The sequence below is a fragment of the Enhydra lutris genome, unplaced genomic scaffold (genome assembly GCF_002288905.1).
Source record: "Enhydra lutris kenyoni isolate GAN:26980312 unplaced genomic scaffold, ASM228890v2 scaffoldscaffold55, whole genome shotgun sequence".
Classification (NCBI taxonomy): Eukaryota; Metazoa; Chordata; class Mammalia; order Carnivora; family Mustelidae; genus Enhydra; species Enhydra lutris.
In genome coordinates, this window is record NW_019154139.1 from 681,726 (window position 1) to 705,644 (window position 23,919).

General features: G+C 58.6%; 1 protein-coding gene across 7 annotated transcripts; it reads left to right on the forward strand.

Moving 5' to 3' along the window:
* The first annotated feature begins 556 nt into the window (after positions 1-556).
* Positions 557-23,196, forward strand: LOC111157507 (interleukin 17 receptor E like). 7 transcript variants are annotated; one of them, XM_022518962.1, is made up of 16 exons: positions 557-743; positions 4,054-4,081; positions 17,018-17,167; positions 17,286-17,395; positions 17,631-17,745; positions 17,989-18,033; positions 18,275-18,414; positions 18,621-18,692; positions 18,774-18,828; positions 19,462-19,625; positions 19,707-19,751; positions 20,018-20,075; positions 20,269-20,441; positions 20,610-20,690; positions 20,906-20,963; positions 22,118-23,196. In XM_022518962.1, the coding sequence occupies exons 1-16, from the start codon at positions 627-629 to the stop codon at positions 22,141-22,143; spliced, it is 1,437 nt and encodes a 478-aa protein (XP_022374670.1). In that variant the 5' UTR covers positions 557-626; the 3' UTR covers positions 22,144-23,196. The 7 variants fall into 7 exon arrangements, with proteins under 7 accessions (XP_022374670.1, XP_022374671.1, XP_022374673.1 ...); XM_022518963.1 differs by having other exon boundaries at positions 17,637-17,745; XM_022518964.1 differs by having other exon boundaries at positions 558-743; positions 20,269-20,432.
* The last annotated feature ends 723 nt before the right edge of the window (positions 23,197-23,919 follow it).

A 23,919-nucleotide genomic window follows, 5' to 3' on the forward strand; every position in this document is an offset into this window, starting at 1 on the left:
GGATGTTGCCCTCTGGGGTGAGGAATAGCAGCGTCAGGGTTGAGCATCTCAGACCCAGAGGGGTGATGGGCACAGGCCCCAGGCCCTGCTCCAGAAGAGGGTTCTCCTGTGGGCTCAGGGCTGGGGCCAGCCCTTGCCAGGTGCAGGCGCCTGGAAAGGCTCCCACCCCTCTGCTAGCCCACCTGGACTGAACAACTGGCCACTGGCCACCCTCCGTCCCGCACCATCACAACGACTGCCTGAGACACGGGGGAGCCGTGGGGCATGTGGGACAGCTCCCTGACCCCACAGGCCCACAGCCAGCCCTGCTCCGGCGTCTAGCCCCCTGGGGAACCTGGTTACCTGGAACCCCAAAGACTTAAGGTTCCAGATGCTTCCTTTGGCATCCTAGAAACTTTGTGGGCAACTGGCCAGAGTCTGAAGGCCCCATTGCCTGAGCCAGCACCTGGCAGGAAGTTATGGGGTTGTGGTTACGGCCAACCCGCTTGGGCTTTGTTCCATCAGGATGGGGAGTGTCTGCCTCAGGGAGGAGACTCAGTCGAGACTCTCCCACTTGTCTCTGGGGCTGGAGCTGCAGGCTGGGAAGGCAAGGAGCCACTCCTCGGGCCGTCCTGCAACCTCCCCCCATGCACACGGGCCGGATGCTGGCTGGGCGAGCAGTGGTGCTGCTCTCCCTGGCCTGGAGCGCGCACCGCAGCCTGGCCATCCCCCAGATTGCAGAATGCGGCCTCTCCTGTTCGCAGGTGAGCTCCTGCCTCTTCCTTGACCCCCATCTGGTGATCAGGGGGCCTTTCCCACTCTCATGTGAGCCTCTGAGCCTTCCTAGGGTCTCATCTTGAGGGGACCCTGGCTCCTCCATAGGTGGGCGCCGGCCTGGCGCCCGGCACAGAACCAAGGGCGATAGGCAGTGGGTGACGAGACGTGGGGGCCTGGGAACCCCTGGGAGGCACGGGGCTGGCCCTGCAGTTCTGCTCGAGGGCCTGTTGGCCCAGAGCCCCGGCGGGAGGGGCCCATTGATGTGCCCTCACCCGGTCCCTCTCCCTGAAGCCCCTCGTGGCTTCGGGGAGCTCTGTTTCATCATCCGAGGTGCTGGGCTTGTGTGGACATCCTGCTAAGGGAAGGCTGCAGGAATGTGCTAATCCAGGACAGGAGGGAGCCGCAGGGCAAGCCGTGTGCTGGGAAACAGTGGCCTCCTGGGACTTCTCACCGCAGGGCGGACTGACTCAGCCTCACCCGAGGGAGGCGTCCGGCAGCACCTGCCATGGGTGCCTGTGTCCCTGGAGACTGGTCCAGGCATGGTGGGGGCACAGCCAGAAGGCATCCCGGGCTCAGCGGAACGCAAGGACAAGGGCTCAGAAAGACCATGGAGAGCGCAGGGCGGAGGCACTGGAGCACCTGCCCTGCGCACCGTGGCCTCGGGGACTGGTGTTCTAGCTGGTACAGGGCGTGAGCAGACAACGTGTAGGTGCAGAGGAAACGGCTGGGTCCAGGTCGGGGGGTGACCCGGGCCCCCCACGGTGAAGGTGGATAATGGGAGGGGGCGGCTTTGTGTGTGCACTTTGCGGGGGGAGTTCAAGCCACTGGGGATCCTGGTGGACAAGGAGGAATCAAAGTGGACCCTAGAATGTGACTGTAACCCTGGGCTGCTGGAGAGGGCTCCTGAGGTGGGAGGCCTGGCGGCGGCGGGTGGGGAGCAAGTTCTGGGGGGGCAACTTGGTTTCAAAACGTGGGGTTTGAGAAGCCCATCAGACGTGAGAGCTGACGTGAATGGGGTCAGGAAGAGCCACCAGCAGGGGTCCTGCACTGGGCCGGGCTGGGCTAGGACTCGGCCCCCCAGACCCAGAGGCTGTGAGGAGAAAGAATTCCCAAGGGAAAGGGAGGAGAGGTGAGGGGAGAAGGGTGCTGGAGGCCGCAGGGCAAGTGCAGAGGGAGGGGGCTCACGGCCCTGCTGCTGCTGACCCCACAGGGAGGGCCAACCAGACACCACTCCCCACTCCATGGTTTCCCAGCCTCCTGGGTTGCGTTGCGGGGACCAGCTCCGGGCAAGCGGGGAGCCAAGTGGGTCAGGAGCCCATGCAGGTCTTTCCTCTAGCCCCAGCTGAGGCGGGGGTGGGCGGGCAGCTCGGGGTGGGGTCGGGGGAGGGAACACAGGTCCCTCCCTAAAGACATGCTCCTGGGGTGGGGTGGGGGTCCCTCCCCACAGACAGCCCCAAGCCTGGCACGGAAAGCCCCGAGAAACCCAATGGAAAATCCCAGGGAGGTGGGGTGTGGCCACTTCTCGACGGGCAGCTCTGGGCCCCCGGGACGTGCAGCCAGCCCCCTCCCATGCCCTTCCCCAGCTCCTGGTACGCCAGGGACCCTGGGCCACGTTGCCCACAGGTGCTTTCTGGCCTGACCTTTGTCTCTGCTGGTCCCTCTGCCTGCGTCCCAGAGAGGAGAGGGTCTGGGCACTGAAGGGGCACCCACCAGACCAGAGCCACCAGCCCTCCACTAGACACCATGTTGCACAACTCCGGGGCTGTGGGGGCTCCAGGCATAGGTTCAAAGGGCAGTCCCTGCTGTCCAGGCCACATGGAGGCCCTCGGCCTTAGGGCAACGAGCAGGGCCCCTCTCTGCCTTTGAACTCTGGGACTTGGGGAGTAGGTTCAGGCCACAGGATAGTGGATGCCCAGCGGGAATTCCAAGCATGGGAGGCGGAGGGAGGCACGGACCTCCCCAGCACGGCCTGGCTCATGCGCTCAGTCAGGGCTGCTCTGCAGGGTCGGTCTCTGGGCTCGCTGGAATGGGCTGTCCCCTCCTGCCCGCACACCCCTGGGCCCCCAGGCCCCCAGGACGTGCAGTCGCATGGTGGACAGGGTTAGGCTGTCCAGGTGGGCTCAGCCCTTCCATCCGAGCATGTGAAACGGAAAACAGACGTTGAGAACAGACACGGAAAACAGATGCAAAACTGGGAGAAGTCCCAACCGTGCGGGGTTCAGCGGTGCCCCAGCAGCCCGGGGCCCTAGTTTGTACAAACGCACAGTCAGTCCGCACCATACTACGGCTGTGGAGAAGCCCGCGGGACTATCTCCATGCTTCTCCTCTACGGCCCGCACCGTTCCGAAACATGAGCGTGTTTAGAAAGGGGTTGGAGCGGGGATGGAACAGCAGATCCAAGCAGCAGGAGAGGACCGGCTTGGATCCTCCGTTCCCACCTGGGTGCCACCGGAGTGTCCCCTCTGCTCGGGGACACACACACACACACACACACACACCCGGCTGTGTTCTCCTCCGGGAGGGGAGCAGAGGGCCGACATCGCTGTTGCTCCTTGGCGCCCTGTGGTGGCGCTGGGGAGCAGGGGCTACTCCGCGCAGCCTGGTGCCCCAGGGACCTGGACCCCTGCCCCCTGGGCTCCCGGAGCAGCACCCCGACCTCAGTCTCCCCGAATTCGGCTGTGGAGCCCTATGGCACACCCACAAAAGTGAGGCCTGCAGGCTGGTGGTCCAGCCACCTCCCCCCCTCCCCCGGCCCCATCGGAACCTGGTCCCCAGTCCCGCCATGCCCTCACCTCCTCCACAAGGGCTCCCTTGAACACACCCGCAGATTTTCCACCCACGCCGCCCTGGGGCCTCTGATACCCCTTCCCCATCCCTTGTCAGCAAAGTGCAACTTCCTGACCTTCCGGACTGCGTCTGTGTCTCAGAATGCGGCTCCTCCAAGACAAGAGCTTTCCCCACTTCTTTCATTGAGAACCCCAGCACCTAATCAGTACCTAGCAGGTGCTCAGCCAGTGTCCCCCTAAAGAATGAATGGGTGGGCCTGTGCCAGCAGCATGAGCTGGGAATGTTAGGGACACGGGGATCCCCGGTCCATGGGGTCCAGGTCACACCGTCTACTGAATGACCGCTGTCTGCCGGGCCTTGGGCTGGACTCTGGCACCCCTCACCCCCACTGCCAGTCCCTTCCAGAGAGTCAAGGGCCGTGTGACTCTCCTAGCTGTGGGGGCTGGTCCAGGAGGGCGCACGGAAAGTGGCCAGGCTGACCCTCACCCTGTCTCATTGTTCTGTCCCCAGGGCTTCGCCTGCGAGAGCCGAGTGAACTGTGAGTACATCTCAGGCAGGGGGGACAGTCTGCCTTTCCCGTCCTCATACAGCCTGGTCACCAGGGTCACCCTGTCTTCCTTGCCACTCTACTGGCCTCCCCCTGCCTGCCTCGCAGGACAGAGTGTCCCCCAGATGTCGCTGTCCAGCAGCTGGTGACCACGGACAAGGCCCCCAGTTCACACCCAGCTGTGCACCTGCCGCACAGAAGCCCGGTGTTCCTGCTTCACCGGAGGACGTCCCCTTCTGCAAAGTGCCCCTGCCAGCCATACAGGGAAAGCCCCACTTCCCCTTATCAACTTCTGTGTTTTCTCCAACGTGAAATGACGCCCATTAACTTCACAGTCTTCATTGTGTTCCGTGGCAGCGGCGGCTGCTGCGTGACCTGGGCTGGGGACGGGGGTGTGGGCTCCTGCTGTGAGTGTCCCTGGGGAGTGCTCCGGGCCTCACAGAGTTCCGCTCCCTCCCGGAGGGTCCCTTGGGGCTCCCAAGGCCATTCGGAACTTTTCCACTTGGATGTGATCGCATTTACCAGTCTCCTCTTTAAGGTGTTTTGTGGATTTGGGGGTGTTTTAAGAAATTCTTCCCCATCCCGAGGAATGTCCCCTGCCTTGCACAGGTTTTAACCTCTTGTTTCCATTCAGCTCTTTAGCTCGCTAGGGTTTATTTCCACACGTGGCGTGAGGTAGGGACGCGGCCCTGGTGCTTTGCTGCTTGGGGACCCGCCTCGGCCGCGCCACGGTCGGCTCCGCGCGGCTCTGCTCTTCCAGCCGCGGGGCAGCTCCCTGACCCCGGGGGCCGCCGGCGTCCGCTCCTTCCCGCCGCTGCCCGCGAGCCCCGCCCGGCTCCTTCCTCTCCCTGCGCGGCGCCGCCAGAGCAGCGGCCGCGCGCCCCCGTCCCTGAGCCCGCGGGTGCCGGCGGAGCGGCGGGAGGGCGGCCCCCCGCTGCGGCTCGTTCCCGCGGCCTCGCCTGCGGCGGCGCCCCGCAGCGGCGCGCCCCAGCCCTGGGTGAGAGCCCGCCGGGGGGCGCCCCGAGCCCCGGACCCCCGGGCCCGCCGCGGGAGGGGAGCGTCGGCGCCGGCTGGGCTCCGGCCGCACCGCGGGGAGCCGAGGGACCGTCCCGCCGCAGCGGCGCGAGGACAACTGAGGCACCGGGCACGTGGACGGGGCGGAGCGCGCGACGAGCGTCGGCCTCGCGGTCCGCCGGCTCAGACGCGGCGCGGCGGGACGAGCCGGACACCCGAGCCGACCCGTCGTCGACACCCGGGACGAGCCGGACACCCGAGCCGACCCGTCGTCGACACCCGGGACGAGCCGGACACCCGAGCCGACCCGTCGTCGACACCCGCGCGCGACGCCCGTCGGCACAAGCCCGAAATCCTCCGAGGCGAGGCGACGACGCGCAGAATGAGAAACACGGGAAACCGCCCGAGGAAGGAAGACCGCGCTGGACCGGCCCGGCAGGGAGCAGACCAGGCGTCCAACAGCCAAGAGAAGCTCGGGGCCGAGAGGAGGACGTTTTTAAAAATAAGGACGAAATGGACAGATTAAAACGATGTGTGAGTAAATGGTGAGCGTTGCGGACAGGCCCAGAACGTCCAAGACACACGCGTTGAAGAGGAAAACCCAGGGGACGGGCACATTACGAGGAGCTACGGTTCTCAGGAGATTACATTTTTTTTCTTAAAACTGGGTATTATCAGAGCAGACCGAAAATACGGATCCTGAATACCAGACACCAAAACGTATTGTGAAATGACCGGGTTTTAAAGACAAAGAAAAGTCTTTGGGGCAGGTAGCAAAGCGGGCGCACAACTTGCGACGGTAGGAGCCTCCCCAGCGCCAGGCTGCGGTCGGTCGTGGACACCATTTCCCGCGGGAGGACCCAGGCAGGGCTTCCGCGCAGTGGCCGACGCTCATTCTGGGCCAGAGAACGGGCCGGAAGAACCGGGGCGTCTCGGACCAGAGAGCACAGACGCTCTCAAAGCCGCGGTACAGGGGGCGGGCGGGTGTCAGAGGAGCGAGCGACTCTCGATCTCGGGGTTGTGGGGTCCAGCCCTGCGCTGGGTGCAGAGATTACTTAAAAATAAAACCTTAAAAAAAAAGTACTTGGAACTGCCCTCAAGAAGCTCCCATTAGCCAAGAGGAGATCATTTGACCTTAAAAAAAAAAAAAAAAAGACTAGCAGTAAGTTGCAGCCCACGTCCTGAGGATGACAGGGAACCTGCTCGTCATCCTCAAAACTGGGATCAAGCCTCGTTCCTGCCCGTCTCCTGCGAACGCCACCTGGGAGTAAGTGTTCCAGCTCGTAAGGGAAACCAAACGGTAGAAAAACCATTTTGCGTCCCCCACTGACGTGAGTGCTGGTGACAGCGAGCATCAAAGCAGGCGGAGGTCCAGACACGGCGTCACAACGCCCCCCGCCGACCAAGGGTACTTGACACCAGCGCTGGTCCTGCCAAAGGACTAGATCCTGAGCACAGTCGGGCCTCCGGGCCCTGCTGCCGATCAGCCAGAAATACAGGGTCTGAAGACGGGTGCCGAGCTGCTCCCCGAGGACGCCTGGCAGGCCACGGAGCCCGATTCTGCAAGGAGGAGCGGAGCTGCGGACAGCGGCAGACCAGGTAATCCGAGTCTGGAAAATCCAAGCCTCAAGGTTAGTGCAGGAGGAGGCCCATCTGCACGGTGAAACCACAAGGAATGAAAGAAGTCGCTACAGGAGAAGTCAGCCTGCTGGGTCTGCGGCGAGCAAAGGGCCTTGGACTAGCTGGGGACCCGCCGGCTGGGGATCGGGCTGTCTGCTCCATAATAATTCACAAAGCCATGTTTTTTGGGTGAGTTTTTCAGTATCTAAGTTTCATTTTTACACTAGAAAGCTTTTCAAAAGGGTTTTAGCATTTTGTATGCCTTCACTTCTTCAATATGAACTTTTGATTGTCAAGTTTACTGAGAATTTCAGGAGGCATTTCCCAACGCAGGTCTTGTTTTAAGATTACTTATTTTGGGGGAGAGAGAGGGCATGTGCGAGCATGGGAGGGGGCACAGAGGAAGAAAATGCCAGGCAGATTCCCAGCTGAGGGCAGAGCCCATCATGGGGCTTGATCCCAGGACCCTGAGGTCTGGACCAGAGCTGAAATCGAGAGTCAGACACTCAAGTGACTGAGCCCCCAGGTGCCCCCCGTTTTAAAAAAAAGGATTTACTTATTTATTTTGGAGAGAGCCAATGTGTGTATTTTTTAATATCACCAAGCAATTAACTCAGTTCTAAGTTACCTAGACGACCAGTTTAGCCTCCGAGCGCACAGATTACGGGTTTTGTCCCACAAGACTGCCCCCCAACTTCCAACACCGGCAACAAGTCTGGGGTGTCCCCTCTGCCTCTGACCAACTGGCTATGGGTCAGAGGCTCCCATGACCCCGCTCTCAGTCCACTTTCTTTGCTTGATGGGCTCACAGAACTCAGAGCATCATTTTACTTGCCAGGCAACCAGTTTTTTATAAAACGATATAATTTAAGAAAAACCAGGTAGAAGGGATGCAGGAGGGCACAGAGACCCCCATGCCTCCTGGGGCTGCCACTCTCCCAGCTCCATGTCCTCACCAACCCGAAAGTGCTCCAAATCCTGTCCTTTAGAGTTTTTATGGAGGCTTATATGGAAGGTTTTACATAGGTACGACTGATAAATTCGCCAGCCACTGGTGGTTGACGGGACCTCCGGATCCTCTCTCCTCAGCAGAGGTCATCATGTGGTTGATTTCCCTGGCAACCAGCCCCCACCCTTGGGGCTTTCCAAAACTTACCTCGTTAAGATGAACTTAGTTGCGGTTGAACGTGGTTTGTTATGAACAACAAAAGACGCCCTCCCGGCTCTTAGCTCTCAGAAAATCCCAAGGGTTTTAGGATTCTTGCACCAGATAATGGGCACAGAGCATATTTCTTATGTAAGTTACAATATCACACATTTTGATCTGACTGGCATTGACTACAGCCATTGACTTGAGACAGAAATGACCTCAGAGTTGAGTGTTCCAACCATGAACATGGTATGCCTTTCCAATGATGTAGGTCTTCCTCAAAGCTTGTACTACGTTCTTCAGAGGCTGAAGGATAGTGTGAAAGGTTTCTTTATTTTATTATATTTTCCGATTGGTTTTGCTGGTGTAAAGCAGCTGCTTTTGTGTATTGATCTTGTACCCAACACATTTGTTAAAAATTCTTTGTTATTTCTGATAGATTTCCCATTGAGTCTCTTAAGATTTTGTATATAGATAATCACATATATTCTGTAAATGATGACAGTTTATAAACCTGTGTGTGTTTCTGGTCTTACAGACCTGGCTCCAGTCACCAGGACAATGTGGAATGGGGAGCCTTATTTTAGTTCTGGTATTCATGGGATTGACTCCCAAGGCTCACCTGACGTTATCACGCTAATGGGGCCTTTGAAGAAGATGACTTCTATCTAGACAAGGAGGTGCCTTTCTTTTCCCAGTTTTTTTTTTTTAAGATTTTATTTATTTATTTGACAGAAGGAGAGAGAAAGAGATCAAAGTAGGCAGAGAAGCAGGCAGAGAGAGAGGAGGAGGCAGGCTCCCCGCCGAGCAGAGAGCCCAACGCGGGGCTCGATCCCAGGATCCTGAGATCACGACCTGAGCTGAAGGCAGAGGCTTAATCCACTGAGCCACCCAGGCGCCCCTCTTTTCCCAGTTTTTTAAACATTCTTTATCATGAATAGGAAGTGAACCTTATGAAAACTATATGCATCTGTGAAAATAATCACGCAGTTTTCCTCCTTTAATCTTTCAATGAGATAAATTGTACTGATAGATGTTCTAACTTTGACCACACGTGGAGTGTGGAAACAAATCCTATCCAGTCATGTTTAATATATTATTAAACCAAATTGCTACAGTTTTATGTAGGTTTTATAACTATATTCATACGGGAGACTGGCCTACACTTCACTTTTTTTCATGAGCCTTTGCGAAGCTAGCCAGCAGTCCTGTCTGTCCTCTTTCCCTTCCTCGGGGTCATCTTGGCCATTTTACTTTGTTCACATTTCTGAATGTCTCTGCTGTATTTTCCATCTCTTTGTCCCTCTGCGGCCTTCGGGGTCATTTGCTGGGACCTTCTGCTTCACTAATTCTCTCTTTGGTGAGGTCCAGGCTGCTCTGGAAGCCACTTGTTCCATTTTTAATTTCTGTTTCTGTGGGTTTCGTTTCTAGAAACTCTGTTTTTTGCGAATGTGCTTGGTCCGTCTTTGTAGTTTCTGTTTCCCACCGCGCATACTCCCGAGCTTGTCCTGGGGTGGCTGGTCTACAGTCACATCTCGTGCACCTGTCCCCGGAAGACTCCATGGGGCTCTCATTTCTGCCAGGTTTCCCTCTCGGTGCTTTGTTTTCTGGCATATCTGTTCATCTTTAAATATGCCTGCTCAGTGCCCTCAAGAAATGACTTGTGAGGTTCCCCAGGGCCTAGGATGCTGGAGGTTCCCCTGGATCAGATTCCCCCTTGTTTCTGAGTGGTACCCAGAGATGATGTATGACTGTCAGGACCATTTCCCTTTAAAAAACAGATTGAGGTCCCTTGGCCCTTCCTAGAGATGCGAACCAGGGCTGGACACCAGCACCCAGACCCACCGAAGGCCGTGGGAAGCTCTCTGTTCCTCCCTGCGCACTCAGAGTGGCCACACCACAGGGCCCAGGGTTGGGGGGCTCCCCATTGGCCCCCAACCCAGGGTGATAGTGGGACAGCTCCATGATGTTGCCAGCAGACGTGGCTTCCTGTGCATCCCTCTGCCGTTTCTCAGGCTTTGACCTGATGATGCTGATTCTTTCAGCAGCTTTCCCAAGTTTCCTTGAAACCTTTTCTATGCCTGACTTTCCCCCAGCATTGTTAGCTGTTTTCAGCTAGAGAGTTGGCCTGGACAGCCTAGTCTGGCGTATTATGGAAACGAAACCCCCAGCTTGTTTTTGAACACAGAGAATTCTTTCTTTTTCCTCCTCTTCTTTTGTCAGGAGGAATTTAAATTCACCACCACATTTCGCCAACCCCTGAGTTCACTGTTCCCTTTTGGAACCCTCTTCTTCTTTCGAGTTCCTGTTTCTCCTCTTCAGAGTACATCTGTTAGGCCTTCATAAAGTACGGCTCTGCGGCAGCTTTTCAAGTCTTTGAAAAGATCGAATATATTTACTTCTCCCACAGGGAGACTCCCACGAGGCTTCATAACAAATTTTGGGTTCACAGTGATTTCCATGGAGGGACAATGACTTGTTTGCCCTGTTTTGCGCCACAGATAACGTGGCATGCTTGTATCTCTTCTCCTCTCTCCTCTCCTCTCCTCTGTATACTCCCCGTTTTGTCAGCTAGTCTGGAATAGGAGCTGTTCTCACGCATTTATTCCACAACAGGCATCTTCCCTCTCTGCAGTCACTACGCTCTGTGCTCCCCATGAGCCCTTCTCTGCCATGGCTCTACCTTTTTTTTTTTTTTTAATTCTGGTTTTTGTCCTTTTCTTGGTTGGCTGGAGTAGATCTGCTTCCCCCCACCCTCAGAAAAGGTCAAGAGATGGGGGTTTCTCATTCCTTGCAGAGAAGAAGACATTTTCACACACATGAGGCACCCATGGGTGGGAAGAGGGCTCTGCCTTCCCTTGGGAACACCACGTGAGGCTCTCCGGTGCTCCCCGGGAAAAGGGAACCCCAGGCTGGGGACAGAACTCTCCCCGCCCAGCCCACATTACCTGGCTGGCCACTCGGCTCCACCATGGAGTCTGCGGACAGCTGGCGGGCTGGCCGCCGCCTCTGGCTCAGAGGAGTCCATCAGACCCCACCACTGTTTGCATCATCTCCAAGACATGGGGGCCAAGGACACACAGGGCAGGGGCCATGCCAGGTGCAGACAATTGCTTGGAACTTGGACTGGTACGGGAGGAGTGATCACGGACACTGCCCAGAACCACCCGCTCGTGGGGATCAGGAAAGGCAGCTCAACTCTTCCTTCTCTGTTTAACATCCATCAGTTTGGGAGAAGGAGGTGGCAGGAGCCTGCGACCTCCTTGCCCGTCCTGGTCTGACCCCTCAGGACATGATGAGGAGAAGCCTGTGGGGTATGAAGACAGCTGTGCTCTGTGTGCCTAAGGCTTTAAAAAAAAATTATTGTTTTTATTATTTTTCCCACTTATGATCTTCTATAAACTTAAACCAAGTTGGGAGAAACCCCCTCTTACGGGGCCAAGCTCCGTATGACATCTCACCAGTTCCGGGGAGGAGTTTAGAAACTCGCTGGCTTCTTACACACATAGATGGGCAGGAAGGAGGAAATTACCTTTATAGCATAATTTTTTAAAGATTTATTTTACTGGGGCGCCTGGCTGGCACCATCAGTTAAATATCTGCCTTCAGCTCAGGTCATGATCCCAGGGTCCTGGGATTGAGTCCTGTATTGGGTTCCCTGTTTGGGGGGCAGAGTGGGGGCGGTGGGCGGGAAACCTGCTTCTCCCTCACTTCCCTGCTTGTGTTCTCTCGCACTCTTCCTCTCTCTCAAATAAATAAATAAATAAATAAATAAATAAATAAAATCTTTTTTAAAAAAAGATTTATCTATTTGGGAGAGAGAACGCATGAGCAGGGGCGCAGAGGGGCAGAGGAAGAGGGAGAACCTCAGGCAGAGACCATGAGGAGCCCGATGTGGGGCTCGACCCCAGGATCTTGAGATCCTGGCCTGAGCCGAAGGCAGACAGACGCTAAACGACTGAGCCCCCCAGGCACCTCAGAGTGCATTAGATTTTTATAGAGACAGCTATGTCATCTGCGAATGAAGACGGCTTTACTTCTTTCCAAACTGAAAAGGAAGTTTATTTTCTTGCCTTATTGCACTGACTACAATCTCTAATGCAACACTGAACAGAAGTGAGCAGAGCGGTGCTGCTGGTCTCCTTCCTGATCTTAAGGGAAAACGGTCCTTTTACTGGCAAACACGGCAGTAACCATAGGTTCCCCAGAGATGGCGTTTAACAGGTTGAGAACGTTTCCTTACATTCCTTGTTCACTGAGGTTTTTTTTAGGAATAGATATTGGATTTTGTAAAATTATTTTGCTATTGAGATGATCGAATGTGTTTTTCAAAATTTGTTAACATAGTTAATTGTAGTGATTCTTTCTTCCTTTCCTTTTCTTTTTCTTTTTTTTGGTAGGCAGCAAAGCAAAGTTTATTGCATGATAACACAAAGCTCCCGAAGAAGGAGGGGCCCCGAGAGGCCTGCCCTATAGTGATGGATTTTCCAACATCGAATCTGTCTCATATTCCGAGGGCGAACTGCACTTGGTAATCACATGTTATCTTTTTCCATGTTGTTGGATTCCCTTGACTGAAATTTTGTTTAGAGGTTCTACTCTGTGGCCATGAGCTTTCTGTAGTTTTCTCTTTTTATAATGTTTTTGTCAGGTTTTGATATCAGAGAATGGGTTCCACACTATTCCTGCTGCATCGGTTTTCTGGAAGGATCCGTGTAGAACTGGTAGTATTTCTTTCTTAAACATACGCTTTCATTGACTTTCTCTACTGCTCTTCTGTCTCCTATTTCATTGGTTTCCACTCCGATCTTATTTTATTTCTTCTGATTACTTCAGGTTTTGTTACTCTTTCTTCTCGGTTTGAGATATAGTTGATGTGTAATTTAGCACTAGTTTAAGGGCGTGCATTTACTCTAGTTTCTTAAGGTGGAAGCTGATGTCACTAATGTGAGATTTTTTTTTTTCTAATTTGGAATTAAGTGCTACAAATCCCCCCCAATAATGTTTTGGCAGCATCCAAATATTTTTATATGTTGTGTTTTCATTTTCATTCTGTTCAAAGTAATTTCTAATTTCCCTTTTCATATCTTCTTTGGCTGAAAGTTATTTAAAAGTGTATTGTTCAGTTTCCAAATATTGGGAGGTTTTCCAGAAATATTTTATTTTAGTTTTTTAGAGACTTATTTATGTATTTTAGAGGAAGAGAGAGCGAGAGAGAACGAGTGGGAGGGGCAGAGGGAGAGGGATCCACACTAAGATCACAACCTGAGCTGAAACCAATAGTGAGATGCTCAGCCAACTGAGCCCCCGAGGCACCCCCAGAAATATGTTATTAATGACTGATTTAATTCCATTTTGATCAGAGAAGATAGTTTGTTTGATCTGAATTCTTTTCAATGTACTGAGACTATTTTATGGACCACACAGTCTATCTAGATCAACATTCCGTGCGCACTGGAACACATGCAGACCCCACCGCTGTTGGGGGGGGTGCCGTAAATGCCGGGGAAGCTGAGCGGGTTGGTTATGTCATACGAGGCCACCATATTCCTTCTGGTTTTCTGCCCACTTGTTCGGTCAAGTGTAGAAGGAAGACTGTTGAAACCACCTGAGACTGTGGGCTTGTCTGTTCGAACTTGTTGTTTAACCTGTTTTGTCTCCCTGTGAAACTCTGACATTAAGTGCGTCGTATCAGTTGTGACTGCTGTGTCCTCCCAAGGAATTGCTCCCTCTGTCGCTCTGAAAGGAGTGTCCTTCTCTCTGGTAATATTCTTTGCCAGGAAAGCCATGCCGTCTGGTCACAACCCGTCCATCTTTCTTTTGATCAGCTCTGGCAGCCTGTGTCTTCGCGCCGGTGTCCTCCTCCATGAAGTGCGTCTCTTACAACAGCCTGCGTTGGTCTGGGTTGGGCTCGCAGCCTGAACGTCTTTGCCTGACTACGGCGTCAAACATTTGCACCGAGTGTGACTACGGAAGCGGTCAAGGCCAGGGGGACTGCGTTCCTGTTCCCTTGTTCCTTATCGTCTTTGTTCGCTTTTTCTTCTTCTGCCGTCTTTCGGTTAATTGTGTGTGTGTGGTTTCATTTTTTCTTCTCAGTTGACTTAATAGTTCAAACTCTTTGGTCATTTTGGTGTTTTTTTGCTTTCTGTTTGGTTTTCGGTGTTTCTAACGTACATCTTTATGCATTGTACTCTACCTTCAGGACGCGGTGCCTCACGGCACAAACAGCCGTGGCTGCACTAGGGCAGCCACACCTCGGCCATCCATCTGGTGTGTCAGATTTACTGATTTACTTGGCGGGGGGGGACGAGCGGGGGCAGGGCCAGAGGGAGCATCCTGAGCAGATTCCCCGCTGAGTGTGGAGCCTGATGCAGGGGTCAATCCCGTGACCCCGAGACCCGGAGATCATGATCTGAGTGGAAGCTGGGAGTTGGAGGCTTAACGGGCTGCGCCCCCAGGTGCCCCTCCCCCCACGCCAGGTGTTTGTGGGGTTGTGGTCACATGTTTCCCTTTCCCGCGCGTTCTAGACTCCCAGTGCATTACTATTATTATTCCGTGTAAACAGTCAATCCTCCTTTAAATGGACTTAAATAATGAGGAACTAGATCGTGTATCTACATGGTTATCATTTCTGGTGCTCCATTTGGTACCATTTTCCTATTTTCCTCCCTACCCAAGGGCCTGTCTAACTTTTTTTGGTGGTGGGTCTTCTGATGAGGAGTCCTCTCGGCTTCTGTGCGCTCCAGGAGTCTTTATTCACGCTTCGTCTGCAGACAGCTCCAGTGGGCAGGCCGGCCTGCGGCATTCTGGGGCCCCTTCTGCCCTTTCCCACAAGAAACCGCCGTTGTCCTCTCCTTTGTTCCTTCCACATAACATGTCTTTTTCCTCTGGTGGCTTCTACGTTTTCTGTCCGTCACTGGCTTCCAGCAAATGGATCCTGGTGCGTCTCGTAATTTCTCCATCTTCCTTACGCTTAGCTCTCACCAGCTTCTTGGACCTGCGACTTCACAGTTTTCATCAAGTCGGGGAGATACCGATTTTTTTTCTCATTCCCTGCATTCCTCTGGGGACTCTCCGAGTGCACTGGGTCCCTGGAGACGTCCTGCCAATGCTCCTCTTGTCATCCCATCGTCACCAGTATCTCTTTCCATTTTCTTTTGGGTGGTTTCGGTTGCTCCGTCGAGTTCCCCAATCTCCTTCTTTTAAATATCTAATCTGTTATTAATCCTATCTGATGTGTTTTTCATCTCAGACATTATATTTTTTCTAGAAGGTGGATCTGAGCTCGAGCTCCCTATCTAGTCTCCCACGTCTATGCGCACCAGTCGGGACATTCGGAAACAGCGGCGGTCATTGCTTTGACGTCCTTGAGCTGGTTCTGGAGCCTGCATCAGTCTTAGTGAATTGATTCTCCTCCTCATTATGGGTCGTATTTTCCTGATTCTTTGCATGGCTTGTAATTTTGAATTGTTAATTTTACCCTGTTGTGTGCTGGACAAATGATTTACTCCTACAAATATCGTTGAGGCTCTCCTGAAAGACAGTTAAATTTCAGGGCTAACGCTTAAACTTTCGGGGGGCGCTGGGCAGGCTGAGAGCAGCACTCAGTCTGAGGCTAATTACCCCCCACCAAGGCAAGACTCCTGCAAATGTGGGGCGTACCCAGGGCCACACCGCCCACAGGACTGTCCCCAGCCCCGGGAGCGCAGGACGCGGCTCCCTCAGATCCTCTGGGCGGGTTCCTGCCTGCCCCAGCAGTTCCCCTCACGGGCGTGCTGACTTGTGCCCCGCAGGTGAACCTTCTCCCGCCTTCTTGTGCAGCCTTCTCTCCTGTCTCCTGCTCTGTCCCACAAACGTGGGCACTCCGGTCTGCCCAGGCTCTCTGCCCTTCTCCTTGACTCAGGGAGGGAGCCACTTGGGCCCCTGCCTCCCCCACAGCCCAGTGTCACCTCAAGGACATCCCCGTCCTCCCTTTCCTCCTGCCGCGTCCTGAAACCCCTCTTCACGTCCTCTGTCAGGCTTTCTAGGCTGTGTCCTACAGGAGAGTCAGCCGGATCCCATGACTCCGCCTGGGCCGCAGTGGGGTCCACAGAGCCGGATTTCCTTTCCAAGAGTATATTCGGGTCTTGTAACTCCTTACGTCCCGTGAGTCTCTCTCTGAAGCCATCGGAGTGAGCTCCACCCAGGGACGCGCTCCTCGCCATGTGCGTCCAGGCCCGGTGGGCAAGGCCACTGCGTCCGGCAAAGACCTGGCTTTGGGGCACCCCGCCTTCTCCGTAGCCCACCTGCTCACAGGTCACCGGAACAGGTCCCGGGGCAGAGACAGCCCGTGGCCGCAGGCTCTGGACAGACGGACTCTGCACCCTCAGGGCCGCACCTCGGTCTTCCTCCTTCCTCCTCAGCCTCCCCGCAGAGGGGTCTTCCTCCGCTCCCCCTTCGCTCACGGTGCAGTTCGGCGTGGTCTGACGGGTCCCCCCTCCTGTGCTGCCTGCCCGTCCCCCAGAGCTCCAGCCCCAACAGGTCCCCCTGGGAGCTCTGGGCGCCACAGCTCCTACCCAGGACACGCGGGCCCACCTCGGGGTTACTTCCTTCCACCGTCCCGACACAGGGCCTGAACCCCATCTCTCCTGCCTGCAGACCACCCGCGCCCTTGGGTGCAGGAGGGCACCTGGGCTGCCGACTTGGAGGGCCACGGGCCTCCCCAGGGCTCCACGGCAATACCCTCTGTCCTCCAAGTCCCCGGCTGCCAGCCGGGCCAAGTGAACGCCACCGCTCGCGCAGCCCCCGTGCCTGGAAGCGAGACCCCCGATCTGGGCTCCACGACCTTGGGGTCATGACTCAGGTGCCCCACAGGACTTTAAAGAGAGGCCCTGGGGCTTGCCAGCTTATCAGAAGGTGCCCGTGCTGGGCAGATGGGGTCTGCTCCCCAGACTGGCCCCACTCCTGATGCCCGACAGACAGCCGGCTCCAGGGCAGGTCCTCTGTTCACTGGGGGCCATTCCCTGATTGCTCTGGAGCAAGACGGTGAGGACCCCTTCCCAGACATGCCGTCCCGGAGCGCCCTCCTCTGGCTGGGCACCCACAAAGCCTTACCCAGGCCCTGGGGAGGCCCGCGGCACTCACCAGCCTTCTCTCCTCCCCAGGGAATATTTTTAACAGCTTCTGCCGGCCACCCCCCTCGTCCGTGTCCCCATCGGTCCTGGAGGCCCTGACACTCTCCACTGCCATGAAGTGTGCCCCCAATGACGGCTGTTCCCTGCTCCTGCGCGTGCGGGCCTCCCTCGTGCTGCATGGTGAGAGGCAGTCTGGGGGGCCAGGGACCCCACTAACTGTACTTCACAGAGAGGAGGGGAAAAAAGAAGATTCCCTGCCCTGGTCTGACCCGCCTGCCCGGCCCCTCCCTTCACGCAGAGAGCCTGCGGGGCCTGGAGGCCTGCTCCATGAATCTGGACACCCAGGAGACTCAGTGTCAGAGCGTGCGGGTCTCCAGAGCCTCCCGCCACCGGCAGGTGGGGTGGCAGGTGAGGCCGGGGCCTGACCCAGACGTGCTGGCCCCACCCCGAGCTTTTGCCCGACAGGAGCAGCTGTCCCCTGGCTGCTCCTGGAGGCCCTCCCTTCTGGACTCCTGCTCCACCCAAGGCCCAAGGACCGGGGACCCTTCTCCTGAGTTCCAGCTGTGCGAGGTGGAGCTGGCCAGGCCAGGGATGGGGCGCTAGAGACCCCAGGCCCACCTGGCTCACACCTGTGCATGCCCAGCTGCAGGTGCATTTTGATTGCTTCGAAGTGAGCGTGGCTCAGAGCCTCTACGTCACCCTGAGGACCGTCCCCCACTTCTGCGGGGTCCAGCTAGACCAGCAGTACCATGTGGAAGGTGGGAGCCCGTGGGGCTGGCCCGGGTACAGCTGCCACTGGCTTCTGGGGGCAACTTGGGTGGGCCATCTGGGGCAGGGGTCAGGGCCCCATGCCAGAGGGCTCGCAGCAAGCCCCTCTCACTTCATCCGGGGTCACGGGCTCCCTGGGAGAAGAGAGACTTCTGTAAAGCACGTGGGCAGAGGCTCGGGTACAGCTGCTGGGAACAGGAGGCCTGGGCCCACCATTGCTGTGCCATTTGCAGACTGCAGAGACGAGGACGTGGGGAGGAATGTGCCCGTTTGCTTTGGTGAGGCCCCTTTCCCAGGTGGGACCGCCACCCCACAGACCCTGGGGAGGCCCCTGCAGGCCCTTCCAGGGGTGTCTTCCGCCTGCCCCACTTGGGAAGTCATGATGGGTTCTCAGGTGGGCGACTCCCACATGCCTGTATCTAGCAAGGGTCCATCTCCTGGAGCCTCTCAGGACAGGTGGAGACCTTTGTCCAGTGACTGCTAGTCCCAGCGTGGCCCCCAACTGCCACCGTTTTACAGCCGGGAAGTTCTCCTACTGGGCGGACCGCAGCCGGAAGGTCATTCTGGTCCAGGTGCCTGAGGCCCCCGGGGCCCCCGACTACTACGTGCGGCTCTGCCTGAAGTGGTTCACCTGCGACGATGTGGGTGTCCCCGTGCGGGTGAGCCCAGGCCCACAGCCCTGGACAGGCCTCTGGCCCAGGCCACACCCCCCACCCAAGTCCAGCCCAAAGACCTATCCTTGCCTCCCCCCTCCCACCCTGACCCAGGCCTGCCTCCTACCCACTACCCCCACCCCAGGCCTTCCTAGCCTCTCCCAGTCCCAGCCACTGGGGCCCCCAACCCTCAAGCCCTCCACTGCACACAGGTGACAGAGAACCAGATGTCCCGCACCGTCTCTCTGCCCTACAGCCAGGAGCTGCCATGCCTGTGCCTTGAGGTCAGTGAGAGTGTGGCCTTCACTGCCCGGAGGAGACAGAGGGAGGGGCTGGGCCTGAGCTGACCCCAGCCCCTCCCGCAGGGCTGGTTTGCGACCCCTGACGCCGTGCGGATGCAGGCCTGTCCCTTCGAAGATGGCAAGTGCCCTACGGTGTGAAGCAGGGGTGGTGGGAGACGAGGCAGCACGGGAAGAGGGCAGGTCGGGGGCTGCCCAGCTTGGTGGGGGTAGCGGCTTCCTTCAGCCTGGAGGGGACACAGTGGGGATGAAGCGTGTGGACAGGCCCGTCCCCCCTCTTGAACCTGCCGTGGATGGCACGTAGCCAAAGGTGAGTCCCGGCTGGCCTTTTCTGGGAGCAGAATCTGTGCGTAGGGGCGCCTGGGTGGCTCAGCGGGTTGAGCCACTGCCTTCGGCTCGGGTCATGATCTCGGGGTCCTGGGATCGAGGCCCGCATCGGGCTCTCTGCTCAGCGGGGAGCCTGCTTCCCCTCTCTCTCTCTGCCTCTCTGCCTGCTTGTGATCTCTGTCTGTCAAATAAATAAATACAATCTTTAAAAAAAAAAAAAAAGAATCTGTGCGTGGACACGTGTGTGCAAAAGCAAGTGGACGCCCGGGACACACGGACACCCGCGCCCCGGCCGGCTCACGCGGAGGATGCAGGGCTTCTGAGAGGGGTGCCTGCGCTCTGCCCCGGGATGCCCCGCACAGGCCTTGGGACACACACGTGGGTGGGGGCTCCGCTGACTTGAGTCCTTGGGGGAGGGTCCCTGCAGAGACGGAGGCCCTGTGGGATGCTATCCGCTACCACCCGGGGGACCGGGCACTGAGCTGGGAGCCTGCATGTCCCGTGAGCGGCCACGTGAGCCTGTGCTGGCGCCCGGGGCCAGGGGCCCTCTGCCACAACCTGGAGCACTCTGGCCGGCCGGCGCACCGCAGGGTGAGTAACCCCCGTGGGGGATGGGGGTGGGCGCAGGGGGCGGGGCCTGACCTGAGCGCCGCCCCCCGCCCTCCCCCGCAGGTACAGTATCCGTCCGTGGACACACAGCCCCGGCTCTGCCTGAAGGTGAGTGCGCCAGGTCACCCTGGGCATGGTTAGCACTTAGGGGGATGTAGCAAGGAGAGGTGGAGGGATCCCCGGCATTGGGGCTGGGGCACGCAGCCACACATGCTCCTGGACCCTGCCCAGCCTCCCGGGGACCCCTCTGAGCCCCATCCTGGTCTGACGCTGGAGCTAAGGGATTCTGGGGGAAGGAGGCCCAGTGGGTCCCAGCCCCCCACCAGCCCCGCACACACTGCGGGGACCTCAGGCCTCTCAAGTCCTCTCTGCAGTTCTCCACCAGCCGCAGCTCCTGGGTGCGATGCCCTTTCCAAGAGGGACACTTCCAAGGTGAGCTCTCCAAGGGGCTGCAGGGCAGGGAGGCTGGCCTGGGGCCTTTGCTGTGTGGACACAGCAAACACCACTTTCTTCTGGGTTCCTCAGATGCCTCTGGGTCAGGCAGGTGGGATGACAGGGAGCTGGGTCCGCGGGAGGGAGGAGCGGAACTAGGGGGGTGCTGGGCCTCAACCCTCCGCCCCCACAGCCTGGAAGATGACTGTCCGGCCAGCCGCCTCTCAGGGCCACCTCCGGGTCACCTTCTTCTCGCCCAGTGCCGCCCATTTCCAGGTGCACCTGTGTCACCAAAGGAAGAAGTGGCCGCCTGCCTGCCGCCCAGGGCCCCGGGCCACGACCCACGCCCCAGCCTCAGTGAGCTGGGTGTGCAGGGGGTGGGCTCCTTCCTGGGGAGGGTGGCTGATCCGTTTCCTGTCTGCAAGGCCCTGAGTCAGCCCCTGGAGGCCGCCCGGTGTGGAGGGGTGCCGGGCACTCTGCTACGTGACACAGTCTTCCCCGCCACTGTCTGTGACTGACCCCTCTCCCACCCAGAGTGACTTCGTGACTGACCTTGCGGTGGCCTTTGTGGACATTCCCAGGGAAGAGGCTTGTGTCCCCAACACCTGCATCCAGGTGGGTGGAGTTGCCCCCCCCAGCCCCCACTCACGTCCTGCAGTCCTAGCCCTTGCTTCCCTGGCATCATGGCATCACAGAGAGGGGACTCCGCCCCCCAGAGCTCCTCGGGGGGGCTTGTCAGCCCAGCAGCCTCCCCGGGCCGGGGCCCTGGGGGCTCCAGTCAGGGTACGGGAGGCCGAAGGCCATGCTGACTGAGCTGCCCCGCCCCCCAGGGCTGGAGGACTGACGTGACTTTCTCCGCCCCCCACCAGCTGTGTGACCTGCATTGCAGTGAGTTCCCCCCAAGGGTCTCGGGCCCCAGGGCTGCGGGAGGCCGAGGGCTGGACCCCAACCTCAGCTCTGGGCCCAGTCCCTGTCTCGCGCCTTCAGGGTGGGGGTGGTGAGCCCTGTACAGGACACTGGGCTTTGGTGGGGGACAGAGGGGCCACCTGCCTGGAAGTCAGGCCAGACTCCAAGCCAGGCCAAGGCAGACCCACCCAGACCCACCCCTGACTTGGGGGGGGCAAGGCCCACTCCCCCGCAAGGTCAGCCATGAAGTCACCCTGGGTGTCTGTCACCCCCGACCGGGGCTCTGGTTCCAGCTATCCAGGAACTTACGATGTCCCTCAGCCTACCTTCTCTCGCCGAGCCCCTTCGGCCCAGACTCCTGGGACCTTGGGCTTCACAGGAGACAAAGCGAAGCATGGGGGTCCTGGGTGTGGCCCAGGAGAGTGACCTATGCCTGGGGTTCCTGAGAAGGGCGACGGGATATAAGTGGGGAGCAGACATGGTCACGTGCACATGCTAGAGCCCTCTGGCTGCTGAGGGGAGAGTGGACTGTGGGGGTCTCGGGGGCATGAGGGGGATGGGAGAGGGTAGGGCAAGCACCCACCCAACGCCCCCAGCCTGCCCAGGTCTCCAGGCTCTAGGGCTGCCCCAGTCCTGCCCTCTGCCCCACCGGAAATGCCCTAGAGCCTGGGGAGCGCCTCTTAGACCTCCCTGAGAGGAGATTACCAGCCAAATCTGGGTCCTAATTCCCCAGCAAAGGTCCCCTGTAGCAAATCACAGGCGGAGGGGTGATGGTCATCCCTGGGGCCTGTGTCTGGACTAGGGCTCCCCCACCCAGCAGCCAGATGACCTGAGAGCCGGCCCCAGCCAAGGCCAGAGCCTCCCTGCCGCGCTGGGCGGGTCCCAGAATCCCAGGGACAGGCCCGAGAGCGGAGGGGTGGGTCCGTCTCAAGTGGGAGTGCATCCTGTTTTTGGGGTCCCTGAAGATGGACCGTTGGCCTGCTGCCACGCGCAGACTCTACAGGACGGAGAGCATTTGGGGCCTGTGGTTCCCTCTCTTTCCCCCTGCCACAGGAGCGGGTGACTGGAGGGGGGTGTGCCCTGGACAAGGTTGGTATCGGTACACTGAGCGGGCACCCCTGTTCCTCTCCTTCCAGCCGCCACCCAGGGGACAGCAGACTGAGGCCACGAGCCTCATCAGGCGCCAGCGAGTGCCCCGGCTGAGTACGGGGGCTCAGCGGAGGCCAGCCCCCACCCGAGCTCCCAGGCCTCTGGCAGAGAAAGCCAGGTGTCAGGACTTGGAGGTGGCTCATGGGAGCCCAGGCTGTGGCGCCAGCCACCTTCTGGGTCCCCAGAGGCCCACAGCTCCCTGGGGGCCCTCAGGCCAGGCCCTGGGCTTTGGGTCGGTTGAAGGACTTCCAGCCCCTTCCTGAAGCCCCTTGCTGAAGGCCTACAGAATGGCTGGGTGGGCCGCCCTCTTCCCAGATGGCCTGGCCTCTGACTGCCCTGTCCCTGCTCAGTGCAGCCTCCCTCGGGATCGCCTGTGGTCGTAGCCACCATCCCTGGCCCGAGGATCAGGGCCTGGCAGCTGCCTGATGGCTGCCAGAGCTTTCCCAGGGCTCTGGAGAGCTAAGTGGGAGCCCACATGCTCCACAGCTCCACTGGCCCAGGACCAGCTTCAGCTCCTGCCCTGAGCCCTTGCACACTGACCAGGGTCCCCAGGCCGGGCCACCCAACCCCCTGCACCAGCCCTCCCGGAGGTCAGTTCGCCCTCCACTCTCTGGCCCCCCGGCCTGGCCCATCCAGGGAGGGCTCGCCACTTCCTGTGGCCTTAGGAGGTCCCTGCCAGGACGGGCAGTTCTCGGAAGTGTCCCACTCGCTGATGGCCACTGCAGGGGGACCCTCGGCCCTGCAGTGGGGTCTCCACAGCCCAGGTCAGGGTCACCCGGAAGCTGGGCTGTCAGATGTGCCCCACAGACTCTGGTGCCGCACCCAAGGACTACCAGGGTGCCCCCCTGAGCTGCGGTCATCTGGAGGCCGGGCATCCTCTGCACCTGACCTCCGCGCTCCCAGGGATGGGCGCCCCCGGCCAGCCCCATCTCCACAGCCGGCAAATCCAGGGCCAGGCTCCGCTGTCCCCCCTGCCCTCTTCTGTCAAGGGGGCTGACACCCCCAGTGACCTAGGGGGTGGGCCAAGCCAGTGTGCCCCCCACCTTCAGTAAACACTTGTCCACTAGCTTGCCTCTTTCCTTGAGGACAGAGATGGGGTCTGCGGGGCGAGGAGGCCCCTTGGGGGAAGTGGGTTGGTGAGGAGGGTTATGGGGTTAGGGCTCCGGAGGGAGGCGAGGGTGGAGGCCCAGACCGCAGAGAGAGCCTGCTGGCCCCCAACCACGTGCGAGCCCCCAGGTGGTCCCCGAAGACACCCCTGCGACTGGAGACGCCACTACCGCACCGGCCTGCCCCCGGGCCCTGTGTGGGAGGGAGAGCGAGAGGAAGAGGGGTGTTCAGCCGGTCCACGTTGGTGCTCAGCCCCACGACGGATGGGGGTGGGGCGGGGGCACCCTTTCCTGAAGCCCCTTCTAGAGTCTTCGTAAAGTGGCTGCCAGAGGCCAGGTCAAGCCAGGAGCTGACAGAGGGTGGGACGTTGGGGGCATGGGGGTCAGGGAGGCCTCGCCCTCGGGCCCCAGGCCGCCCACTCCCACCCTGGGTCAGGCTTTAGGGGCTGCCTATGGTTCTGCACTCACCACGTTTCCTCACTGCCTGGGATTTGGGGGCACGGAGTCCTCTGGAGGTCCTTGTCTGCCCACGGTGCTCCCTCCCCATCAAGGCCCAGGCGGGGTGAGGGACCAGAGTCCGGCTGTGGATGGGCTGTCCCCTCCTGGAGTTCCTGCTCCCTCACCGGGTCCACCCAGGAGCCCTGTGGCCACGCAGAGACCCTGGCTCAGACCCAGGGCTGCCC